This window comes from Ambystoma mexicanum, chromosome 8 (genome assembly GCF_040938575.1).
Source record: "Ambystoma mexicanum isolate Mex_15411 chromosome 8, UKY_AmexF1_1, whole genome shotgun sequence".
In the NCBI taxonomy this organism is placed as follows: Eukaryota; Metazoa; Chordata; class Amphibia; order Caudata; family Ambystomatidae; genus Ambystoma; species Ambystoma mexicanum.
This window is the reverse complement of record NC_090929.1, coordinates 741123842-741139031: the sequence shown is the minus strand read 5'-3', so window position 1 is coordinate 741139031 and position 15190 is coordinate 741123842. Positions and strand designations below refer to the sequence as shown.

At 45.4% G+C, this 15190-nt stretch overlaps 1 protein-coding gene across 2 annotated transcripts in view; it reads left to right on the top strand.

Moving 5' to 3' along the window:
* The first annotated feature begins 11861 nt into the window (after nucleotides 1–11861).
* Nucleotides 11862–15190, top strand: part of LOC138472414 (polyunsaturated fatty acid 5-lipoxygenase-like) — a 1363458-nt gene continuing 1360129 nt past the window's right edge. For both annotated transcript variants that reach the window (XM_069610559.1, XM_069610560.1), the window contains exon 1: nucleotides 11862–12119. In XM_069610559.1, coding sequence (XP_069466660.1) covers nucleotides 11970–12119 — 150 coding nt within the window. In that variant the 5' untranslated portion in view covers nucleotides 11862–11969. The remainder of the gene's footprint in view (nucleotides 12120–15190) is intronic.

Below are 15190 nucleotides of genomic sequence, written 5' to 3'. Positions count from 1 at the left end.
CTTTGGGGGCCGCTCTTTGCTCTTTTGTTTGTCCCAGGGGATCCAAGCAGGTTGCAGTGTTGTTTTCCAAGGCAAGAGAACATTTTATATTGGTCGTTCAGTCATTTGTGTTACCCATCCGGCCTCATCACCCACCCAGGGAGCCTAATCTGAAGCTTGTCCCATGCAGGAGAGAAAAGTACCCACCAGCCGGTTTTATTCAACACGTGTGGAGGAAGGAGAGGAGAGGCTGGTCCATGGCACTCTTGTGAGTGAAAGATTCATGTGGAGTCATCGGCACTCTTGTGAGTGAAAGATTCATGTGGAGTCATCGTCTATGTCTCGGATCTCCAGCTGCCACCACTCCTGGGTGTATGGAGCAGCATTGCGCTTGAAAGGAAAGAATCTTCAGCAGTGCTGGCTATTTGCACAGAGTTCCCCAGATAGAGGATCCGGCAAAATATTTTTCTGAGATCCGAAAAATCCCTATGCATCCTTCATTTATTTATAGGGTCTTTTGACTGCTTTTAACAGCTCGGTTTCAACAAACTCAATGATGGGCGTTCTCCACTGCCTACTCAACACTCTGAACCTCACACCGCACACAAAAGACCCAATTCACAGGATAGGTAATATCCTCGACCTCTTCATCACCACTCAGCACACCCTGCATCACAGCTCTCCAATTATGCTTGATTGATCAGACCATCTGGCAATCCCATTTGACATTAGTCACAACACCACCAGTCAAGCAAACCCATCGGAATCCCAGCAAACAAGCCTTCCGATTATTCAAAAACTTCCCACTGGAGGCTCACACAGAACACCTCACCAAACTCCAGCTCAGATGGACTAATCTACCTCTGAAAGGCTTGCTTCTCCAAGAACTCAACACCACCCCCACAACCAACATCAATCGACATGCATCAATGAAACAAAGCACCATCAAGCCTCAACCGTTCACACCCTGGTAAACTTAACAACTCAACTTCATCAAACGAACCACCAAAAAACAAGAAAAGACTTGGCAAAATTCCTGCAGCGTCTTCGACCTTCCCCTGCTAAAGGAACTCTGTGTTAAACGCAGATGATTGATTCCACTGCCAAGGCCAACTACTACCAAAACACTATGTGCCAGGCCAGCAATTAAAGCCAATCCCCTTTCAAAGGCATCAAAAACTGAATCCACCCTCTTCCGACCCACCTGTACCACACTCCATCGGAAAATCCACCACCATCAACTCTTTCTTCATTAACAAGATCAGCATGATCCGCCAACACATAGTCACCAAAGCTACAACTGATCTCACATTACACATCCCATCTCCCAAAGCCCCAACCACCTGGACAACTTTCAAGATGCTCCCTAAGGAGGAAGTCACTGCCATCCTAGCATCACTTAAGGCCATATCATACATGGATGACATCCTCGCTGCATCTGTACTTATGACCCTTCTAACTGAAGCACTCCTGTCTTACCTAACAATTGTCAACAGCTCCCTAACTCAAAAAAACACCCCCCTTGACTCTCAAGACTGGACAAATCCTCCCACTTCTCAAGAAATCAACACTCAACGCTGATGACTTCATTAACTACCACCCCATCACTCATCTTCCCTTCCTACATAAGATCCGGGAGAAAACCGTAGCCACACAACTCCTCTGACACCAACATCAAAGCCAACAACCTCCTTCAGTCATACCAAGCTGGTCTCAGAGCCAGATGCAGCACAGAAACAGCTACCATCAAGGAAGTAAAACGGTGATGCCCTGAAAATACTTCATGATGGTCATCCTTACCTCCTGGTTTACCTTGACCTCTTAGCTGCATTCGATACAGAAGACCACAGATACTTACCAAAAATCTACATCGCCACATGGAGAGCAGCGAGATCATCCTCATTTGGTTAAAATCATATCTGGCTAATCACCACCAAATGGATTCCTCCTGATCGACAACTCTACCGATCACCTGTGGAGTCTGACAAAGATCCATACACTTCCTTGTGATCTTCAGTCTGTATATGGAACCGATCAGAACCCTCTTCATGCCACACAACATCCACATAGACCAATACACAGATGACACACAGCTGTACCCCAGGACATCCTCCATCAAACACATCCACAGTGCCATGGCCTCCCTCACATTGATCCAGTCGTGGATGTCCAGTGCTTACCTGAAGCTCAACCCCTCCAAGACTGACGTTCTACTGCTGACCAACAACACTGAGCACTCTGACATCCAGACCTGGCTCTCTACTATGAACCGTGAGTGCTTCACACCCCAGCTGGCCGCCTGTGCCAGGTACCTTACATTAGACATCGACAGATACCTCTTCTTCAAACAACACATAGCAAGAAAGAGACAAACGCCTTTGTAGCAACTTTCTCTTCTGTAGAAAAGGAAGCCCTTCATCCAAGAAGACAACTTCAGATCTGCTGCCCAAGCATTGGTCCTCTCCCACCTGGATGTTGGCAATGACCTTTTGGAAGGCATTCTAGCGACTACCCTGACATCACTGAGATGTGTCATGCATGCTGCAGTATGACTCATCAAAGAACTCAGCAAATTAGACAACGTCACCCCGACCCTTAACGAGCTACACTGGCTAAATCGAATAGACTGTCGCCCTGAAGTCCCCAGGCTACCTGACTGAAAACCCCAGCATCTCCAGAGGCCTACGTTCCACCACAAGAAAGGACATGTGCATACTTGAACTCCACCGGTACAGGAACGAAAGAACAAGAAAACAGGCCTTCTCTGGAACCTCGTGCCCAACAACTCGCCCCATCTACAGTCCACGTAGGTCCACTCACTTTCCACTCCTCACCCTACCTGAGACTGGTTCATCTGTTCCCCACTGTGCCCTCCCCTGATTGCTTGTAGGTCCCTTGCTAGCAAACATCCTGCCCTCCCTCTCTGCTCCCTTAGTTTGGTGCTTCCCTCACCGGGTTCTTCTCCCTATGATGATAAAGTGCTCTGTTGCTTCAGGAAGGTAGGTCAGCGCTCAGTAAATATCCTAATAATTGTATTTATTTATTGATTTATTGGGTATATTTAAGTAAAGGTTTTAGTTTTAAAAGATGTGCAACTTTCATTCGTTGCTTTCAGACCTTATAGGAAACCCTCGTCCCTTATTTTTTTTTATAGGTGTTCTTGATTGCTATTCTGAGAGGCAAATGTTTATGTGGGGTAGGGAGTGGGAGGCTGAGAACAATACCCACTATCTGCTGCACCACGCCCCTCCAGGACGTGTCACGCGTGTGATCCCACAGGACAAAAATGCCATTTCCAGCACATAGCAGACCTGCCGCCCCATGCTTGTTCGTGTGTCCCTGGAGTCCGGCCAGCTCTCATTGCTTTGGTTCTCGGTCCCACCATATTTAACTTTTTCTTTTTTCAGATTCAAGTGACAACTTTATACATAGAATGTACATTTATTAACCATTTTGCAAACTGTTCAAGTAAAAAATTCTAATAAATCAATTATTTTCAAGAAAATCATCATGCAAGATGGAAACAAGTCTTTTAGAGTCTAGGTAATTGAATATATAGAAATGATTTGCAGAAATTACCGGCTGTTAGTCACAGACCCACTTAAAGAAGAAAAATGATACTATTACAAACAAGGAAGTAAAGCAGAATTTGGTCGCCAAAAAAGTTGAAGTTGAACCATCTGAGGCACCCCAGTTAGCTGCATAAAGACCCACGTCTGACAAGGAAACCCAAGCAGGACTCCAGTTAACACGGCATATTCTGTCCACACATTCATCTTCTGGGCAGCCATTGCATGGTGACCCTAATTTAAAAGCCCTTTCATCTTGAATTGTATCTGGTGCATAGTTGTATTCTGATAAAGTCCTAGGGTAGACGCTTTGCATTGGACAAGAATGAAGAGCGTGACCAACTTTGTCATTTTCTGTCAAAGCAATCTGTGGTCTAACGGCGTGCGCAGTATATTCTGCACCTCAGCATAATTCCTTATGAATTTTTTCGTCAGTAATTTCTGGAATGAAGAAGTCAGTCGACAGGCATAGATGGGCGAGTGCCAGCCCCAACAACGGCCAACAAATAAACCGAATTGTCGACATGCTGCGCCTTGAAGAGAGCTGAGGTGTCAAGCGAACGACTGCGTCTGCAAATGGCGTCGTCGTTCAAATGGCGATCTCCACTTTTTTGGGAGAAAAAAAAGAATAAAGAGGGGGGAAAGAAGCATAAAAAGAAGCTACTACAACACTTCTGCGGCTTAGCCCTTGTAACCCTGCACCTGCTAACATCTACTGAAATAAACACCAGAAGAAATGATAATGAGCCAAAAATCCATCAGCACTACCCAGGAGGAGCAGAGCGCTCTTTTAAGGGGGAGTTTTCAATCATTAAAACACCTCTTAAATTCTCTGAAAGATTTTTTCATCAAGGGCCTGAGAGACAACAAAAGACAAGGAGACAAACCCAACACATCTGGTACCTGTGAGCCTCTCTATTACCTCGCCAAGAGGATTCACCTCTAGGAAGTGGCTTGAGCCCCATCGGCCAGACCTTAGAGTCTGCATACCCAGATTAGGGGGTGTGGGTACAGCCTGGCAAGCCTATCACGCGACGCATTCGCCGGCTTTGCTTTGTATGTTGGGGGACCCCTATGCATTTTTCATTCTTTTTGGCACTGCAGCTGCCATTAGTTAGTGGTGATGTCTAGGTTTCAAGGTTTGCTTTCTGGAAAATGTAGAGACTGCAGCGGCAATTTGCAAAGTGGGGGTGTAAGTATGGAACTGAAGGAACCAGGGGGTCATCGGAGACCTGTTCTTTACTAGTTTGCCTAGTTAAGCTAGTCTAACATGAACTGTGGTCCAATAGTCATATTTGTATGTATTAGCGCCTTCTGTGCCATATTTATGGGTATTTATGAATTGTAAAGTTTTGCAGAAAAGTTGCCTTATGATCCACTCAGACAGTTGCTGAGATATCTGTTATCATATTTGTGTCATCTAAAGGTATTATGTATGAAACTAAGAAATTGGGGTGAAATTGCCTTTGCCGTAACTATTACACAGAACAAAGTGGCTGCACTTTATGTGGACCCCTGGTAGAAAAAAAGAGAAAAGAAAAAAACGAAATATTCTCTGATCATATCCACTAAAATGATGTGCTCAAAGGTTTTTCGAATAAACCTTCCCTGCAGTATTTTACACTTGCAAGTCCATTTTTGTGCATGGTTTTATTGCAGCATACCTTATGCTATGGTTGCAGCCGCATGAGAAGCCCAGGGGCTGCTGCATCCATTTTACTTCAGAGAGAGGCGCAGGCACTTTATCACATCAGCTTTGTTCATGCATGCACAGCATCCTCAGGGCACTTCCATTATCCCAATACCTCAGGAGGCTCTTTTCAGCTGGGAGTCCATCTCCTGCTCAATTCTGTTCAGACAGGTTGCTTTTGTCATGAAAGGGGAGAGGGGGTGTGGTCGAAGTGTAAACAAAATGTAGTGGAACTAGGTTCCACTGCCCCACCCCGTTTTACTCCCTCTCCAAATACCCCTCTTACCCCCCTGTGCCCCACAGACCCTATACACAATCCATCCCCCAGACAATTTAAACATAATACCTTCCTTTTCTCTGTACGACGTCATTTCATCAACACCCATTTTAACGATGGGTGTTTTTACAATAATGCCTCCGCCGATTGGGAAAAATGGAAGCAAGAAACAAAAGGGTACAAAAATTGGCTAAAACAGCAGAGAGCTTCCCAACTTCAATTAGACACGGAGCTTATGATGTCCAAACTACAGACTAAAAAATCCAGTGAATTTTGGGGCCTTATAAAAGAAATGACAAACACTCCAGGCTCAATGCAGACAAATGTGGTGGCCGAATCCAGCTGGATTGCTTATCTGACCCGAGAATTCAAGAGACCATACGGCGAAGTGTACACGGAGATAATTCGGTCGAATTCATCCTGGATTGATGTATCAAACTCCAGTGAAATAGAAGCATCAATCAACAAACTAAAAACATCAAGAGCCCCAGGTCCGGATGGCCTTACTAATATGGACCTTAAGCGGTACCCGAAAAAATGGTCAGAATTGATTAGCAAAATCTTTCAGGAGTGTGGCAGAAAAAAGATGATCCCCCGAAACATGGTGAACTGCGATCATCGTCCCTATTTACAAAAAGGGAGCCCGAAATGAGCCAGTAAGCTATAGACCCATCGCTCTTTTGGACATTATAGGCAAGATCTTTGCGACGCTGCTATTGACCCATTTTAAATCATGGGAACAAAACAGCCCGTCGAGGGATTTCCTACAAACAGGTTTCCAAAAAAACGGGAGCACATCAATAAACATCCTAATCCTCAACATCCTGAAAGCTAAGGTCAAGGATGGGGCGCCCAGGATTTTTTTGGCTTTCGTGGACTTATCGAAGGCCTTCGATAAGATTGATCGTAACAAGTTATGGTCAAAACTACACCACTGGAAATGCCCGGAAGAGGTGTTGGAGCCAATAAAAGCCCTCCACGAGAAGACAAAAATCAAGTCAAACGGAATCAGCAGGGTACATTATCTGAAGAGATTGAAGTCTATAGAGGCGTCAAACAGGGCTGTCCACTGGCCCCTGCCCTGTTTATTGCATTTTTGGGAGATTATGGCCAGTCAGAAAGCAAAATTAGAACATTTCCCCCAAAAATAGGAAATACGGAGATCCCTCGCCTGTTGTACGCTGATGATGTCATACTGATTGACCAAACCCCAGTTGGTCTTCAGCGCAAACTTACTAATCTGGCAAAGTACATGAGAGAAAATAACCTGGAGATCAATGAGGCAAAAACCAAGATTTTGGTCTTCGAAAAACGCAAAAAAAGAACAAAACAGCAGACATGGTTTCTGGAGAACACTGAAATCGAAACCGTAAAAACCATCAAATACCTAGGGGTATTGATGGATTGTTCTGGAGTGGACATGGCCTGGCAACTTCAACTATGGGAGAAAACAAAGCGGCTGACCGCCCAAGTAAGAGCAGTGGATAGAAAATACGGCAAATTCTCACTTATCCCTGCAATAACCTTTTATAAAACAAAGGTGGTTCCATCAATACTATATGGTGCCGAGTCATCGCTGTGTTTACCACATAAGCTATGGCCCAAACTGGAGGGTTATGTATGGAAAACAGTTCTGGGTTTACCCAAATCGACCTCCATGCCAGCAATTAGGCGTGAATTGGGCCTAGTTTCACTGACATCCATGGTGGATCAAAGCGCGATGAGGCTATTTAGAAAAATCATCATGTCTGACTCCCTGCGAATATATGAAATTCTGAGGAAAGAAAAGGAAAAAGGGAAATGCTCCGCCTTATCCAACTGGGCAGAGAAAAGAGAAAATGACCTAGCCCAAATAGCCTGCTCCGAACAAGACCTGAAGGAAAATCCGGATCGTGTCAAACGCAAAATGGAAGAGTGGGATTGGATCACCACAGTGGAAAAGGCAACTAAAAACAAACTTTTAGCCACCCTACCTCCCACCTTCAACAAATTAAAGATGCCATTAAACTACTGTCAAAAATTCCCGGATAAAAAACTGAGAAACCTTCTATTGAAAGCAAGATTGAATTTACTCCCTTCGCGGGAGATTATGGCCATTCGTGATCCTAAGACCACAAAGTCCTGCCGCCTCTGCAAAAACCTGGATACGATTGAATCTGTTAAGCACCTTGTGATTGACTGCCCAATGACCAGAGAAAACAGAATAGCCTACCTTCGCCCTCTGCTAGACAACGCCTGGATCTTGGAGCCCGACGAGTGGTGGGATAGACTAATCTCAGGAGAGAAAACGAATTGGGCAGTGGCAATGGCGAAGCAAATAGAGCTAGCGATGAAAGAAATAAATTAGCATAACACCTCATCGCAACCACAATAAAGGATAGACTTTCTTTCTCTGTCATCTACTTAAAGTCGCAACGCACAGGAAGCGTGAACTGTGAAATTTAGCGTCGGAGAAAAAATTCGATGGTGGCGTTGCGTGAAGACTTTACCTCGGAAAGGGAAGGAAAGAGAGAGGACAAATTCGTTTTACTTTTGATAAAACTCAGTTTTTCTTTGTTTTTAAACTGAGTAAATGTTTCAATAAAAAAATAAAAAGACAATAAAAATAGGTTATTGCAGAAGAAAACGTTTGAAATGTTTTGAGGGGTGAGGACATTAAAAGTGTTGGGGGTCGAGAATGACAAAAAATAGCTAGAGGACCTGGGGCTTGGTGTGGAACCCCCCCCAAAAAATAATTGAAAACAACATTTTGATGAGTTTTTTTGGCAAAAGCTCGTCGCAAAAACACTTGTAGTAAAAACAGGTGACGATGAAATGACATAGAACCCTTTTCTCCACTCCAAGTTGCTGTTTTTACAACAGTACTATCAAGACAGAAGAGAGCACAACAAAAGACATGCATTTAAATAACCACTATAATCGGTCATTGTCCCCCAGAGCATGCAGCTTTAAGCATGCCGGGGGCTATAGTCACTCACACCAGCCCATTAGCTGTACAGACACAGTGTCTGCCAAAGACACTGGTCAGTGCCAAGCAGGGTTTGGGGGCTGCTTGGCAATGAGCGTTACGTCTCAGGCATTACAAAAGAGAAAAGCACAAGAGCAACCGAACACCTGCAAGACAGCGCAGCATGGTGTGACACTGCGAGGCCCAAGTTCAAATCCTCAGCAGGGGAGGAGTTACAAAATAAATAAATAAAGGTGTTCTTCTCTGTCGTCTCCAAATGGTGCTCTGGGTAACATAAATTAAGGGAACGATCCCTGATTTCCCCAAAATGTAAGGAAGCGTCGTACGATTTAGTTCCCGCCCACTTTGACCTCTGATACGAGGAAATGCTTTACCATACACCTTGTTTTGCAAAAGATGTGACACATTTGCAGAGTAAAGCAAGTCAACTTTTTGGAGCATTCACAGAAATTCGATGATAAAAGAGGGAGGACTGCTGCCCTATGAATTGTGTTGTTAACAAAATCAGAAATCCTCTATGTATTTGTAAATGCAGTTCTCAGATTAGCCACAGGTGAGGCTCATCGTGACAAACAGCAGTGAAATATTCATCAGTCATCTCTGACTATTATCCTTGAAGGGGTATTCAGCGCATTTTAAATTTCAGGTTTGGCTCTCTCTGGGATTTCGCATATGATGTGAAACAGATGCCTTATGAGGGGCAGGTGGATAGTTTACTAGTTCAGAGATGATGCGGGAGATATGTGGCCTCTACGCGCCAGATGATTGAATCATACAGTAAAGCCTACAGAGCCCTTCATTCTTTCCAGGTTGATAAGGTTGATAAGTTGAGTGCCTGTGACGAATGAACTTCCAGGGCACCAGTGGTACAGGGATATAAACCTCTTTGTCCAATTTTGGTAACGTGGACAGAACGTCAGGCTTATCTCTGCAAGGTTGTGGATTGTCGGTTAGTTGCAACGCAGTGAAAATACTATTATTATCCAATGATGAAAGGTACTGTCCAGTCAAGGTTGTATAAAGATATCTTCTTTATTATGATCACAACAGACAGTTATTGCATACTACAAAATACAATCCACCCTGTAAGGGAATGCAGAGGACAGACAGTTTCAGAGAAGGAAAAGGGATGCCTCTGGACACTGACAGGAGGGTAGCCGGTATAGTAATTATTTGCAATAGATCAAGGATACTGAACACAAATGGAGCAATGGGTAGTACAATGTCACTAGGGGCCTTCGGAGAAGGACCAGGGAGACAGAAACACAATGTACCTTGTGCTGTAGGAGTTCTTGGTGCTAGACATTCTTGGTGCTCGACAGGTTCAAGTCGTTTCAGGGCTCTTTGCAGCTTCTGTGACAGAGTTCAAGAAGGGAGACAGCTGCATTTATCAGGCTGCAGGCAGTTCGCAAGTGAGGCGGGATGGACGGCTACAGGCTGGCCTACACGGTGGCTCAGGGTCAGGAATGGTAGACTCAGTGCTGGTCGGCTGTTCCCAAGCACTAGTCGAAGCATCTCAGATGTCGCTAGCGACTGCGGCAAAATAACAGTCAGCAGTGAAGTCGGTTGCAACTCGAGGGGCTTTACTGGCTCGACTGTCTCGAAAATGTCCTTTAAGGCGGATGTCCATAGATGCTTGTCGATGCACTCCTAGCTTCTTCACTGGGCTTGTGCCGTCCTTTAAAGCCGACAGGCCAAAGCTGAGGAGAGTTGTGTAGGCAGCTGGCTTGTCCTTGGTTTGGATCAGAGACTCTCTGGCAATTCCCACCTAGGAAGCTAGCTGCAGAGCCCAGCAGGACATGCTGTGTGCTGGCTGGGTACTGGTTCTGGAGTGGCTGTAGGGTCCTCTGGAATCGGTATCTCCCTCTGATCCCTTAGAGATGTTAAGGGGAGGGATCCTGCTTCCCTCTTGGAGGTCCTGGCCTTCCATCACTGGCGGAAGATGTAAGGGAGAATGTACCTTCTGCCAGGGTCCAATGCTGAGTTCTTCTTGCTACTCCTTGCAAAGTCTTCAGATGATGTTCCCAAAAGAGGGGCTTGACCCTCTTCTCTTTAAAAGCCAAATGCACCACAGGGATTGGTGTAGGCTTTGCTTGACAACAGAAAAGGTAAAGGGGTGAAAACATGTAATACTAAGTCACACCCATCTTCCTGTCTGTTGTGGATCAAAGGGTCTCTCTGGTTAATGGAGCTCTCTGTGGCTCCTGATTAAAGTGGCAGCTCTCCCTTGAAGCTGCGGCGAGACCAGCCTTTCTGGCCCTGTCATTCCACATACTTGTACCTTCCGAATGGGCCCCGCCTGCAGGGATTACTACTGTAATATACGCAGTCCCAGACATGACATTTCACTGCCAATCTCGGGAGGATAGCTCAGCGGCAAAGTGCTCGCCTTGGAAGCAAGACGACATGGAGCAACACAGGTTCGATCCCCGGGTCCGCGCTTAGAAACCTCTGGTATTAAGTGTGTTATAAATAGCCTATCATATCATATCAGTCAATATTAGGGGTGGGAGTAGGTTCAGGTTGGCACAGTGCATATGAAAGAAGGTTGGGGTTTCCTGTCTCCTTTGTTAACCTCTGCAGCCAGGCCCCATGTTGGCCTGTTTAAAGTACACTCTATTAGTATGTTAATAGCTGCAACCAGCTGCAGGGCCCAACAAAAGGACATTGTGGAACCAAGGAGCCTTTGTTAGTTAATTAGGCTGGCCATGGCAAGGAGAAGGTGTGGCCCTCCCGCCTTCTGAGATGTCCTGGTGTGGCTGTGACATTGCAGCTAAATATGATATGGGGGACTGCGCCTGTAGGCTCTGTCCACCCAGAGTACATGGGTCTATGTGTATGTCGTGCGGTGAGCATAGGATAATGTGTGTGGATTAGCCCCACACGTTTTCCAGAGGTTGATCTACCATCATTTGATTTAATTTAAAATTTTAAATTTAAAAAAGCCCAGGCGTGCGCACACCCACCATGTGGGTCAAATTCCTAACATTACCAGTATACTACATTGTTTAATAAAAACACCTTTTGTTATTGGACTTAGACGCAGAATTATTATTTTACTATCATTATTATAATCATTACTATTAGTATGTTCTTATCGCAAGTGGGATACAATAAACCATACATTATGGGCAGGGCACTTGGACAGTGGCAGCCCCTGGTTCTCTCTATCTTGCATGGCACCTCGTACCCTCTTACGTTATGCTTTTTCAATATAAACACAAGCTGTTCCTAAATTGCCGGAAAGCCAGCGCCTGTAGCCAGAAAGCACAGCACTAAACCGTGTCGTCCAGCTCCTCCCCCAGAGTGTAGCCGCTTCGCCCCTCCCTTCAGTGCTGCCTGTTGGCATCTGCTGTGCACATTACTCTGGTGGTGCGAGTGCGCTTGGAAGTCCAATGCACGAGAGCTCCGGCGGAAAGGAAAACTCCTGCTGCAGTCGCCCGGTCCCGTTTCGGAAGTAAAGTCCGCTATAATTCGCGTCCCGCGATGCCCTCCTACTCAGTCACCGTGGCCACAGGAAGCCAGTGGCTCGCTGGCACCGACAATCACATTCAGGTCACATTAGTCGGATCAAAGCGCTGCAGTGGGCAATATCTTCTGGACAAAGTCTTGCACAATGATTTTGAAAAAGGGGCGGTAAGTACAGCCAACCCACGGCTGCGATACAGCCAACGGGCGAAATGCAGTGTGTGCTAACTTTTAGGGTGGCTTTGCAATTGAGGGCGTTAAAGCTGCAACTGTCACAATCCGATAATCGAACATTCTCTTTCTTGATTGGCGAGGTTGATGTTTTTAAGGGAGGGCATTCTTCGCCCGACTGGGGACCAACAAGACACCATACTAGTGGCATGTCAGTAGTCCAGCAGCATTTTGCGCTGGAATGCACCGGAATGCTCCAGCATGATGCTGGAGGTAAATCCTCCACTCCAGGGCCAAACCTGTAGTATGGCAGAGCGGGAAAAGTGGTAATTCCGTTACCGCCAATTGTTTCTCGCCCCACCATTCTCGTAATGAGCCCCTTTATATTTCCTGCAAAGTGATTGCTGAACAGTGTACTAATTAATGAGGCTGGGCAAAACTTCCGAACGAAACAGTCCCCTTGGGCAGTGGCAGATTTAAGGCAAATGACCAGTAGTCAAGATTGGCAGAGGACTCTGGGTAGGCATAGTTTAGAGTAGGAGAAGGTAATGGCAGTCACAAGTGCAACATTAATTAACATTAGGGTCAATTGTTTCATGTTAACATCACTAATCGTCTCCGTTGCAAATGGTGTGCTTGCCGAACCTGTCAAAAGGATCAGATCTCAGTGGTAGGTCCTGTGCTGTCCGGCCTGTTTGACTTTGTAAGGAGAAAAGCAGAGCAAGGGGCACCTGGGATTTTGTTTCTTGACCAAGTGGTTAATTCACCTCTGCTCTGGGGGCCCGATTGTGGTGTGCATACAAAAAAAGAAATTCTCAGTCGCACTGCACCCAGGAGTGCAATATAGGCATGTGTTGCAAGTAATTGAAGAGAGATGTGGTTATAAATCCGGTGGATTTATTTGTAAAGTAGCCTGACACGTGTTTCGAGTCTAACCTCTTAATCCAAAGCTGTAAATGGGAGATGGGACCTAAGATAAATTTAATGAAGGACAGTGCCAGAAAACTCTCTCACGGCTTCGCAATTGCAGTAATTAGAAATTAGAAATTACCGCAATTGCGAAGCCGTGAGAGAGTTTTCTGGCACTGTCCTTCATTAAATTTATCTTAGGTCCCATCTCCCATTTACAGCTTCGGATGAAGAGTCAATTTAGACTCGAAACACGTGTCAGGCTACTTTGCAAATAAATCCATCGGATTTATAACCACATCTCTCTTCAATTACTTGCAACACATGCCTATATTGCACTCCTGGGTGCAGTGCGACTGAGAATTGCCTGTGCTCTAATTGTTTCCACAACAGTGGGTTGTACTTGGCAGTACTCCACACCTCTCAGACACCTGCAGCCATGTGCACTCCTAATATTTATTCATACAAGCGCTGTAGTTTTGTGACTTTTTCTGCCAAACCTGTGTTTTTCTTACAAAAAAAGAAAAGTGTTGTTCCATGTAGGGCGGGGGGGGGGCACTTTTCTTGTATTTGTATTTATTGTTTTATATAGCGCCTTAATCCAAGGCGCTTTACAGTTAACAAAAAAAACACGTGGAACAGTAGAAGCAATAACAGTATACATGAATGAGGCCATAAAATTGGTATGTAGAACCATTTGGATATAAAGAAGGAGAGGCGAGGAGGGGGTGTGGAAGGAAGGAAGAGAAAGAAAGAGTAGTGAGTAAAGTGAGCAACAGGAAGAGAGGAGTTCTTAGGAGAAACGGACAAAGTCTCTCCTAAAATCCCTTGTGACTGTCTTTTTTTAATATAATGGTTTTGTAGCTTCAAGCTACAAAACCATTATATTAAAAAAAGACAGTCACAAGGGGGCAAATCTAAGATAAATGGAAGGAGAACAGAGCGAAGGGTACTAGAAGGAAGGAGAAGGAGAGAGGGGGAAGGGTGCCAGGGAGGGGAGCACCCTCCCTGACACCATAGCACCATATTCTGCGGTTCATTATCATTATCATTGCAGCCTGCCAAAGGCCCTAGTGACGATCACTAACGCACGGCTCTCTGCAAAGGCATTCTCCTGACAGAGTCCGACATTTGCACTTGGAAAAAAAAAAAGTTCGAGCAAATCGTCACCTGTGAGCTGTCGTGAACGTCCACTAAACACGTCTTTTCTGTCTAACCTAAACATCTCCCAGATGGAAGTACCCCTTTTCTGATTGCTTGAAGACACAAAGACGGTTTGTAAATCAGAAAAGTTGCAATGTTTCAGAAATGCGTGCATTGACAGTGGTGCACACGCTGTTCCCACAAGACAGATGTTTTCAGCTTTTGAAGCTGGGACGCATGATATCACCCCTCTAGTCCTTCCACCCACCACAGAATGGTGGTGCTGAAAACTGGAGGCATAAATGTCAGCTTTGGAATTCATTGTTCCCACGGGATCCGATGGCACTGGTCGGCAGCCAGTGATGGTTCTGAATCTGTTCTGTGGGTGTGGATGTATGGGGAGACATTTTATTTTGCTCTGAGAGGTTCATGATTTATATAAAAGCATCAGGTACATTTCGCTTTCTGTTTGTGGGTTTTAATAGGCTATAGGAGAAGGTGTTAACAGGGCAAGGGTCAACTTGTGTTTTTAAGGAGTTCAGGCTGATTTTGGAGGGGTTTGGTTATCTTTCTGGCCAGTGCATTCCATTTGAGTGCTTATTGATATGATATGATAAGTCATTTATAACCCGCCTATATACAGGTGTTTCTGACAAGACAAGGGAGGTAAGACAGAGGGAGGACAAGACAAGCAATCTTACTAGGCCTCGTGTCATTCAGATCGTGCAAGTGCGAGAATGAGAATGGGGAAGGAGGGAAGTGCAAGGGACATGTGAGGGGAAAACAGGGCAGTAATGCTCTGAGTAAGTGCAGCCAGGGCAGCGCGGCTCTGGGTAGTGCAAGGAGAGAAAGGGACTGTAGGGTTGCAGTTACTGCCCCTAAGTGTGTGGTAGGCCCGCAGGCAGTGCAAGGGTGACTGGTCAAGAAAAAGCCTTGTACCCATTGAGACTCTGAGGGTAGTCAAGCAACCAGTCGGTACAGCAGAAAGGTAGGTCAGGTAGGTCAGCACGGGAGGG